The 11,878-nt window shown below is 38.8% G+C and overlaps 1 protein-coding gene across 1 annotated transcript; it reads right to left on the bottom strand.

The window, feature by feature from the left end:
* Positions 1-9,278: 9,278 nt before the first annotated feature.
* Positions 9,279-11,567, bottom strand: LOC137278818 (zinc finger protein 862-like). Its single transcript, XM_067811328.1, has one exon. The coding sequence runs from the start codon at positions 11,565-11,567 to the stop codon at positions 9,279-9,281; it is 2,289 nt and encodes a 762-aa protein (XP_067667429.1).
* Between the last annotated feature and the right edge of the window lie 311 nt (positions 11,568-11,878).

Below are 11,878 nucleotides of genomic sequence, written 5' to 3'. Positions count from 1 at the left end.
ACCATATGATAAATGGGATCTCAAGTGTTGACGGCACTGGACATTCAAATGTGAAAACAAACAGATGATGCAACAGTTTAGCACGATAATCAATTTGCTTTCTCTGTTCGACTTGTTTTCATGGAAACTCACCTCATGTATCCATTACTCTGTAAAAAACCGGCGATTCCACCACTTATCCTTTTCTAACAAATCATGCGTTGTCAACGACGGAGAGTAGCCCGACATTGAAGTAGTATTTCTGTTTCTGGAATTTTATTCCCAGTGATACGTAAGTGCTGAATCCACGCGATGTTTTCTGTCATGACGTAATCGTACAACCACATGCTGATCTACACTACCTTACATATCACAATTCCAGATAGGAACACCGACAGTTCAACAGTGTTCAATACATAATTGCATTGTGCAGTATTATGCCAAGGATTAATGGCTACGGAAATGGTTAGCTGCAGACGCGTCAAATGTGTCGAGGTTCCTTCATCCGGAATAATTCGGGGTTGACTTTTAGATTACCCCTGACAGATATCTGTCGGGCAGATTGACAGTTTACGGGTTTGCCTTCAGCTGATGCAGATGTGGAATAAAGCTTTGGTAATTATCAGCAGTCGGCAAAAAGGTTCTTCGTAAGAAACGTGTCGTGGATTTGCTAATAATACCACTGCAGTTAGAACCGAAGAGATAAACTCTCATTTTCGACAGACAATATTAATAATTTCACGTTCTTGCCAAGGCATACAGGACAGTCCATGACAAATGTACAGATTGAATTCATTTTAAAGTTGAATTATTTTCTCAGGTTTTTCACGGTAAGGTTTTCAGCAGGAATGGGTTTCTGGATTAGCCAGAAGGCCCCGGTTGGCAGTTCTGTGAATACTGAGCGTAATTGCAGGGTGTAAAAAATGCCTCTAATGTTACAGACGAGCACATGTGATATAGAGGACTAATGAAGGGGTTATGGGCTAATTCAGAGCCAAAATATTTTGACAGTGGTGTTTAAAAGTTGATGGAAAAGTCTGACACAACAGTAACACGAAACTGGCCAAATGATTAGGAAAAGAAGATTGGTGAAGAAGTGTACAAATACGCTCTTTAAAAAGCTTGAATTCCACGCCAGTGTTTACATCCATCGTCAGAGTATGGCACCACCGGAACTTGTGCCTGCCACAGAACGCCACCGCAGACAACCCTATGATGCAATAACCTTGGATGTTTAAAAAATCATTCAACCGGAGTCCAGATTTTGGCATTCGTCTCACGAATGCCCAAGCCATGTCTAATCTGGCATTGCTTAATTAGTTTCTTCAAGCAGTAAACTGCATCTAAAAGGTAATTTCCATATCATCAATAAAGAGAAGAACAAGATGGGACTTTATATAAAATATTCTGGACTAAATTCGTTTCTTGGGAAGACTGAAGAACAGTTCTCCTGATAAAATGTCTATGTCCAAGAAGTGGACGAACACTCATGGACGCCCTAAGGACCTCTGTGGCATATACTACTGCTGTCATTGTTGACACTGCTGATGTATTTAATGCCATACATTCTATGTAGACTGACGAATACATTAGTCTATGACAGTCAAATACATTGTAAATAATCCAAACAAAGACGTTATGAATGACATCAGACGTATATGTTGTCAATGACACTGTTCAACCTGTGCCGTAAAGCTTGACCGGATATCCTCCGAAGTCCGGGCATCCTGACTGCTGTGCTCTCACCCGAGGCAGTACGATAACACAACTGTCGTACCCGGATGTAAATATCTCAGACTGCACTGTTAAGTCGAGGTCTGCCTATACGGGGATGGTCATTTCTTATACCTGTTTAGTTGCAACGAGCTGCAAGTCATATCTAGCTCAGACGAACATTCAGACGCCTGGCGATGTTCCGTTCCGCAGAGTCAAGACGTGACGTAGTGATTTGACATTGAAACTCCTTCAAAACGAATGCCAATTTCTGATCTGGATTTTTATTGCCAGATAGTGGATGCTCTTTGCTGCACAATTTCAACTGGATGGTGATTTCTGTTGCCTTGTGGCGATGCCTTTCTATTCCTTGTAAGAAATCTCATAAAAATCAACATTCCCAGGTAAAATCTATTTTTTCCTTGTGCAATTGTGTAAAATCACGTTATCAACACTTACGTCACATATTGTGATGATAGTTTGAACACAATAGGTAATTAATAGATTTTTAAAAATACAAATCGCCTATTCACTTCTTTTCTTGGATAGTATATATTGTGAATGACACTGGACAAATATGTTCTGAATGGTCCTAGCCATATACGTTGTGAATGATACTAGTCAAGTCTGCTTTAAATGGTACTAGTTAAATACACTGTGAATGACACCAGCCCATTGTGTTGTAAATACATCGTGAATGATACAAGACAAATATGTTGTTAAAGTTCTAAGAATGTTCCGAGTATCGTTTTTTATAATATAGATGGACTGCTGGACCTTCGGACATAGTGGCCATGAGAAAGTCGTACTGTTGAACCGTTTTTTTGTTGTGGAAAAATAAAATTCAGGTAAACTTAATACATGTTCCGGCATGTTAGAAACCTAGTTTGTCTGAGTTTGCTTCCTTGAAGAGAACAATAGACAAACTTACCATACATATTTCAGGCTTCACTTTTCTTTATCGCCAACACCAGAGCACCATTCTAATGGCTGTAGCTATGAGGACCTTAGGGCAACATTCATTATTCACACCAATTCTTTTTCCGTGCAGATTTTGCAAATTATTAATGGCTTGTTCACTGCATCACAAAACAAGCAGAACCAAAGACATAATCCAATAATGTCGGTGTAAGAACTCGTGTGGCCAGTCTGTGATATAAAGTTGTCATGGGAAGGTGATTATGACACAACATCTACTGCTTGTATTGCGAGCGTCTGTATGTTGCCAATATGGTGTTGGGGCGATTTGCCACCACTTTCAGATGACAAAAAACATACTCGTATAAATACCTTTCAAAGCCATATCACATCCAATTCACCAATGTACTCCATAATTATAATAATTTTCAAGGCGGATAGTGTCCATGATAAAGCCAGATTAATCTCTGTTAGTAGCATAATTAACGCCACTTGTATTTAGTTGATCCTAAAATAGTTACATCATGTACACCACTTACGAAGACAAAATATCCGTTCATCTTCAACAAGGGACATTCACAATCCTATTGATGACAGATCAAAAGGCATAGTGCACCTTCCTTACATGTTAACAGGTAAGTGCGCAACGGCAAACTTATCACGATTTCACAGGACAGTGATTTGGTAGTACAGAAACACGGACATAAAAAACAAAATAGTTCAATGTTACAATAGGTGCGGTTACGTTTACAATCAAGTCTGCATCCGTTCCTGCAACATGTGCAGGGCCCATTCTGCAAACCATCTTCACACGAAATAGGCCTTAGTGCGTGTTTATTTGAAAGGAATGCAGACTATCTTTTCTGTGCACAAAATGAGTCCCCTTGAGGTGCAATAGCTTTAAAGATACCTCGTCCTAACAAACAAGCTAAAAACATTGATTTGTAGCAAGTAGAGGCGTCATAACATTGGCAATACTATCTATGGTTCCTGTGATAAAACCTCTCCAGCTGAGGGATGTTTGGTCTTCAAAATATTTCGTTATGTTTGTCAATTTGTTAAGGTGCCTCCGAGACAATTCGCACGTTAATATAAATGAAATTTAGATTCTTTTAAAGAGTGTGATATTGCTTGAGAGACCCGAAACATCAAACCACATTTTGTTACAATGGAGAAGACATGGGACCAGAATCCACACCAGATGGATTATATGTTTCTGTGTGAAAAAAATGTGAGTGATTGAAAGTTAATAAAGATTCTGCGTCTGTTGTGCAAATCTGTCACACGAATGCGCGGTGGCATTCAACATTTAGAGTGTTTAAAAGCGCTACACACAGTCCTCTGGTGGAATCAATGCTCTTGGTCCTCTTTCCCGTGTCTTTAGTTATTTCTATGAATTGGTAGCTTGAACACCTTGATGATCACTCGGAGACAGTAGTTATGAATGCATAATTACATCTTATCTCGATATTTTAAAAACTCATTTGTGGAATTGCTCATTTAGCATTAATGTTTTGAAACTACATCTTCATCCATTAAATCATCCACTAAAACATTTACCGATATCTCGCGATAATACTCTTGTGTTTTACTCTCTGATCAAAGTCGACCTTTCCTACACCAACAAAAATATCCTTTTAAATGCACATTTTCTAAAAAAGGAAATAATTCAAATGCAAAATTTCTTTTGATACCAAACAAATTACCAATGGAAAATTACTTAAAATATATTTTTTCATCCGTGCAGTTTGGGTGTTATTTCCGTATTTGAAAGGAATCAGTCGAAAAGGAGAGGACGGTCGACCAAGTGAACTGGCCTGACCACCCAATCCCTTTAGTCAGCCCTTACGACAAGCATGGGTTGCTGTGCGACACACTGCCTTATATAGTATTTTCTTCTGACTGCAACATTTTACTGTCACGGAGATGGAGTACCCCAAACATGTGCGGCGATGAGAATATCGCGTCTACATCAATCGTATAGCACAGACTAGGCTTGGGTTAGAACTGACGATCAGCAAATCTTTGTACTGATAAGGAACACAACTCTACACTGTTATCTGAGGCCTTGCAAGCTAGAGCCACGTACAGCGATATTCACCTATGTGGACAGAACTGAAATAGTACATATGTGATCAATGCGGTAATAATGAATCAATATGCCCCAGACTAGGAATTCTATATTTGTAAATTGTGAAAACTAAAAGCGGTTCTTGAAATTGAAGTCAATATGTTTTGAGAATCCAGTTTCCCCTTCAAGCACAGTGATGACATCGACGTTGGTTCTCAGGGTTCGATATTACAGCATTTCCTCTATGAATGGGAAGGTGTTTTTCACCACAGACAGTAATATCACTCATATAACAAACACCTGGTCAATAGTACGAGCATTGATCCACACCTGGCAGCCCACAAAAGAATCGTGGTATATAGATGGGAGTTTACACGCAATCTACTCTCAGCTGCACTGACCCTGTCTGCTAACTTCCATGATATCTACGTCCAACTCAAATATACATTTTGAAATGAGTCAGTAAATTCAGACTGTAGAAAAGGGTAATTGTGACAGTGTATACTTGTTTAACAAGACACACGCACAGAGTGGTGGATTTTTGTTTTTTCAGTTATCTTCGAGCATGCCAGTTTGGGTAATTTCACAGGAAGCATCTCGTCCCAACTGCTGCTCCGATTATAGCAGTTATTGCAGACATGATTCCGAGAAAGGAGTTAAGTCTTACGAAAAAAAGCAATGTGAAAGGAGAGAAATATGTCTACCGTGTAAATTGAATTTTGTTCTTTGTAGAACGTGCTTGTGGAAAATTAAAACCAAAATGTTTGATGGTGCGATGTGAATATTGCCCACTTTTCTATCTCGGCTTCTTTTATTGCCCTCTACACATTTATCTGTTTCCACAGCCTGACAACGTGAAGTATTCCGCCACTATTACCCACGATAATATTCAGTGAAGTGTTCTCACAAAGTCATATCCCAAACACCAGTGACAAGGACAGTGGCGAAGGGGTGGGGGGATGGTTCGATTAGCATGGGAGGAGAGATGGGCATGGTACATGTGCATAATCAAATACTGACAATAATGGTTCGGTATAAATCAGGACTTCAGACTTTTCCCAATTGCAACATACGATTAAACTGCCTTATCCAACGAGCCTCTTTCCAAATTTCCTTTCTTCGGGTGAGAATTGGGGATGAACTCCCAGTCTTTAGGATATTTGCAGTGATGGGTATATCCGGTGTGCCTTAACCCCCTGGATGCCGAGTTTTTTTTCAGGCGCACATTTTCATAAGATTTGAAAAGTGAACGTTGTGCGAGAATTGCGCTCGCGTGGTCCTGGATCTGCGTACGACTGTGAAATTGCACAGACATGTAGAATATTTGATTTCCTATCCGTTGGTATAAATATAACCGCGACTAACTCCGGGGGTTGAGAAACAGACACGGCTAAATGTTGTCAAAAACTTTTGTGTGTGTTCAAAAACAGTAAATTTCTCAGTTTTTCATCGTGCACCAATAAAAGCACTCTGCTACGATTTTTTTAATTTCGCATCTTTACGGAAAGTGTGAGCGAAGAAAATACAGCTTGATATCTGAAAGACATATGTGTATATGAAATGGATGTATGTGCTAATGCATAACGTCATACTCACAAAATCAAAAATGACCCGCAATAAATGTCAAAAATCGATTTTCTACTATGACGTCAAACGTCGATAGAGAGGTCATGCACGTATAAAGATAAGGGGGCATAACTCAGCTATGGTTTACATTAGGTCAATGTAACTCCGATCACATGGAGAGAATTTGCTGTAGATATGGACAGTATATTTTCGTTATGTTTTGTTCACAGTGAACCAAACTATTCCAATACAAATTTCCCCAGTGTGAGAGAATACTTTTTGGTAGTTTCACAATTTGTAAGAAAAGATGCAAATGTACTACATCAAAAATCAGGCAATAGCGATTTGGATGTCCCTATCCGATACATATTTTAGTTCTTAGATTCCCATATTCTCCTGTTTGTGTATATGTATTTTTATTAATTTTGCATCATTATTAACGGAGTAGCAGCCACATTTTCAAACGTAATGAAATAACTGAAAATAATGCGACATTTTAGTTGACGTCACAGCATGTTTTGTGCATTTTGTGACGTCGGAAAAAGACTACTCCGGTTGCTGATTAGTTTATATCTAACCTAATTTCTACTCAATGTATAAAAGATCTCGGCTTCTGTGTCAGAATTCAACACTTTTTAGCCAAAATATAAAATGAATGGTTTTATCACTGAAATAGTGTCCTGAATATATCAACAATTACACGGTTTTACTACATATCTTATTGTGAGCAACACGCGCACCTGCCTAGAATCAATTTAGCGTAAATGAAAATTTCACAACACCTGAATATTCATTGAGTATTCATTTAGGAAAAAGACTTTTCTTCTCATGATTATGAAATCAATTCCCTTCATAAGTATGCAATGAAAGGTACAAAGAGATCGCTTTTTCAGTAAAGAAGTATTAGAAAATGGACGTAAGGCTTGTCCAAATTAAGACTTGACCTGATTTATATATTTTTAACAATTTCCGTATAAATATTGTTTGAGTTAGACATTCTGCCATCAGATATATTTTAATCGCATTTGAATTGACTTTATTATCGAAAAACAATGATAATGAATCATGAAACGTTTTGACAAACTCGCACCTGGTCAATTAATATTCATAATAGTTTTGTCTATAAAAACAAAGACAATTCCTTTAAACAGTAGTATGTGTGCCCCTACATTTGATAAAATGTACAAATCATTTTCATTAATATTATCCGTGTTACTTATAAGTTGGAAGTAACCTCTTTATTAACCTCTTCATATGAAACTGCAATATTTGTCCCAACGTATTGAATATTGCTCATGACGGGAACTAAAGCACATGTTGCAGAAATAGCTACGTGTGATCTTCCAACACTTGCGTAGAGGTTTAAAATGTGGTATAATACACTTACTGAGTCAATTTCCCATGTAAATATTATTCAAACAATCAAAACCTTTCAAAGAATAAAAACGGATACCCTATATCCACACGTGATATGGTGTTGAAAATGGATATATGTAGATACTGAAATCAATTTCATGAAAAAATATCTGAACGATGCGCAAAATATACTTCACAATACTAAAAGTGCAATCGGAATGGTATGGGCATTGTGTTTACTCCTGTTCAACCGACCTTCACCTCAAAGAAATTGCCTAATATGTGCAACAATGTTGACGTGTGACATCACTGCCGATGACCGATTTCTTTCAAAATGGCGGCTTCGCTGACAAGGGTACGCAAGATTTTGCGAGGGCGTTTTCCTCGTTTCAGGGATCTTTTGTACATAAATGTGATATGTAAGTAATCAGAATTATTCTGACTATCTGTGTATTGTTATATGTTCTTATCGTTTACATTGTAAATGACGGAAGAAGCCAGAAATGCCGATAGATACCGTTGTCGTTCTGCGTGATTTTGCGGCAGTCATGGCGTCTTGCTGCACTAAAAGTTTGACAGTTTCTTATGAATCACCAAATTATTTCATTGTATCTATTTTCAATTTGCTATTTTTAGCCACGATACTCTTCCCCTGAATATACTAAGCGTATTGAGCCATTGTAAGCAATGATTAGAGGGCTGGATGTTGGAAAATTTCCGAAAATGCTAGGCAGTGTAAAATTGGAATTTTTCTTTGTTTACATTCCAGTCAAGCGCTGTCTTTCGAGCACAGCGTTCGTTTTCATACAAGGTATATATTGTTTCGTTTTGTCTAGACAGTTGGTATTGGTGACAAAGACCATTTGTAATTTGATTCTAAGATGCATGGGGAGTTCAATGATGCATTTGTCGTAGCTAACTATGAAGTATACATGATATAATCTGCTTCTCAATACCGGCCTTCTCGAAACGTGATTTTGTAAACGGTATCCAATATGGCGGAAAGCGCACTTCGGCGTTCGTGTAAGTGTATTTTCGAAAACATCCCAACCGATTCTGGGTACATCGGTGACGTTTCAGAATTATCAGGGGTGTGGAAATACAGTTTTCATTCACTTGTCCACGGACAAGTAAAGTGCCAAAATCCACTTGTCCGCAGCTAAACTCTACTTGTCCGAATTATGACAGTTAAAACTACAATTAAATCAACATTACCTTGACTATACTATGGCATACATTGTTGAAGGTCATCAAACACGTTTACTTTGCACAAGTTCTTTATTTTAATGAATTTGTTTGCAACACAGTCACTAAATCTCTGAATTCTTTGAAATTAGGAACTTCCATTCACCTAATGGAAGCAGCCAGCACAGATGTATCTTCTACCTTCTGTCTTGCAATGTCACAAAGTATTTAAGTCACACAATAGGCTGGATCAAAAAGTATTTAAGTCACACAATAAGCTACATCACTTGCTGTCTTCCAACTTCTGTCTATCAATGTAACTCAATGCTAAACTGAATATCACATATTTGTAATAAGGCACTACTTAGCTGAATCATTTCTTTATTTTCCAGCTTCTGTCTAGCAAAGTGTCTCTATGGTAACTTCACATCATCAGGCAATGTTTAACTGAATGACTTGCCATGATTTTCAGCTTCTGTCTAACAAGGTTTCACATAATAAGGCATTGTTTAGCTGAATCACTGGCCATGTCTTTTAGCTTCTGCCTGGCAATGTCTTCCCCACCCAGTGTGTTAACAATGGCATCTACAAAAGGCTGGATAGATTCCTGATCTGTCACATCAGAACAGCTTGCTGTACTGGCTTGGGTAGGAACTACAGTAGCAGCCCTCTGACGCTTTCTGTGAGTTATGTGTCTATGTCCAGATTGCAACCAAAATTCAACAGCTTGAAGTGGATCAAAGTCCTCAAGTTGTGTATCACTAACAATGATACGCATTTGGTTCTGAAGGTTTTGTTGGGTAAGGCGTGTTCTGAACGAATTCTTCACAAAATTCATATTGGAGAACAAGCGTTCACATGCAGCTGTCGAAGGTGAAACAGTTACCAACATGTTTAACAGGACCAGAATGTGTTTAACACTCTCTTCCTGTCTTTGCAGAATGGAAGTGTAGACTGCCAGGGGGTGTGATTTCCTTTGCATTGAGACTTGTACTTTCAAGGTTTGCCATTCGGAGGGAATGCTGGATCTTTCTTCGTCTGTCAAGATGTCACTGTATTCATCACAGAGAGTTCCAATTTCCTTGCACCCATAAGTGCTCAAGTCCTGAAGACTGAATGGCCAGGTCCTGAAGTCAAACACTTGAAAGTTGGAGACAGGGGGTCTTCCCAAATCTGAAAACCTGTTCAGAATGTATGTGGCAACTTTTTCAAGTAGATCATGAACATCTTTGTCCTCTCCAAAGACAGGGAGATGGCCAGTGAGTTTTAGCTTCCCATCAAACAGGGCAGATTCCTTGTCAAAAACACTGTAGAACTTGGACAAATTTTCTCCTGGTTCTTTTGACATAGCAAGTAGCTTCATGTACAGGGTATCAATGGCTTCTTTAACCTCAAAGAGAAGAAGATCTTTGGTCTGAAACAGTTCAGAGGTTTTTGTAATGACAGACAGAACATCAGTCATGAGGTGAATGTACTTGACAAATTTCACTTGCTTCAATTCATTGAGTATGGCCCGTGCCTGGCCTAATTCATCTGCCTTGTTGGATGTGGACAGCACTTGTTCCATATGAGAGACAGTGACATGTAGATCTGCACAAACTGCTTTCAGCGCTCGTAGTTTTGAAGAGACCCACCTGATAGCCTTGATCTCGGTGTACATGATCAAATTTTCTTGAAAAAAACATGCCAGTTTCTGAAGTTCTTGTCGCCTTTTTGGAGAATAAGAATAAAATTTGCAAATTCTCTTGATTGTGTCTTCAAATTTCTTTACATAATCCATGTGTTTTATGCCATCCAACACACCAAGTTCCAGTTTGTGTGCAACACAATGAGTTATAATAACTTTATTGTCCACTAAGTCACTCAGCTGTTTAGCAACACCGTTCTTGGCCCCCATATTAACTGCTGCTCCATCTAAATTCACACAGATTAATTTGGGAGAGTTATTCTGAGTATTTTCAAGATCAAAGCCACATTTCTGTACACCTGTTTTAATTGCCTGTACAACACCTTCAGCTCTGGCATTTTCCAGCTTCTCAATACTTGCCACTGCAGTAACTGGTTCATGACTGACTGGATGCACATAACGCAGTAATATACCCTCCTGGTCAATAACAGAAGAGTCTGTACTGGAATCACTCATAATTGAAACAAATCTCACACTCTGCATGTGGTTTTCAGTTTCTTTCATTAAAACAGCAGAAATAGCATTCTGAAAATCTACACAAGCATCCCTCCCGATGTGGTCATTTCCCAGCTCAAGTCCGTTTTTCTTCTGAATTTGGCATAAAAACGGATAATCGGTATATGGGCGTCCGTGTTTTACAACCGCAAATGCTGTGTTAAAAAGCTTTTTATATCGCTCAACTTCCTTTTCTTCGACTTTTGAAAAGGCTTTCGACAGCGCGCCGTCAGTCGTGTTTTTCTTCTGCTGGCCTTCAAATTTTGACAAGCACGAAATATGTCTGGCAGACATCTGATGGGCCGTTAACGTGTCCTTTCTGTCAACTGATTTTCCAACATACAGTCCAGAGGTAGTGTCTGCAAGTTGAGGGTACAGACGACAAATTTCGCAAAAATATACATTGTCATCGTCATCTGTTTTGAGCCACGTGAATTCGTGCAGCCAACCTGACTGAAATTTTCTAACTCTTTTTTTATCATAATCACGGTCGCGTTCTGATTTAGATTTTCTTTTACTAGAGCCAGCTTCCTCACTTGATCGACTCAGGGTTTGTTCTCTGTGACCAGGTGTTGATCGTATTACAAACTTGTCCATTTTTCATACAACATTCGCTTCCCTGACAGCGGAAGTTTGACAAATGTTCGCGAATGAGCTCATGAATATTAATCAGGGATATAACTTTCAGCCAATCGTAATGCTGCATCGTATCGAATTCTCAGAAATAGCCGAGGGATCACTTCCACGATTTTGTCAACGCGACTGTGCCTTATAGTAACAATTGATTTGACTGGTTCTCTACCAAGGAATTCCCAGGAAGTTATGAAATCCAGCCAACCAGAGAAGAGTTGACATTCACAATTTATTACAACACTAATATTCGTGACCGTCAGAACGAGTGCGGGAGG

Source organism: Haliotis asinina, chromosome 3, assembly GCF_037392515.1.
Source record: "Haliotis asinina isolate JCU_RB_2024 chromosome 3, JCU_Hal_asi_v2, whole genome shotgun sequence".
NCBI classification, from domain to species: domain Eukaryota; kingdom Metazoa; phylum Mollusca; class Gastropoda; order Lepetellida; family Haliotidae; genus Haliotis; species Haliotis asinina.
This window is presented reverse-complemented; position numbering and strand designations above follow the sequence as displayed.

Bases quoted from the DNA above. Each gene is read 5' to 3' on its own strand.
- LOC137278818 (XM_067811328.1), bottom strand. From the start codon at position 11,567: ATGGACAAGTTTGTAATACGATCAACACCTGGTCACAGAGAACAAACC.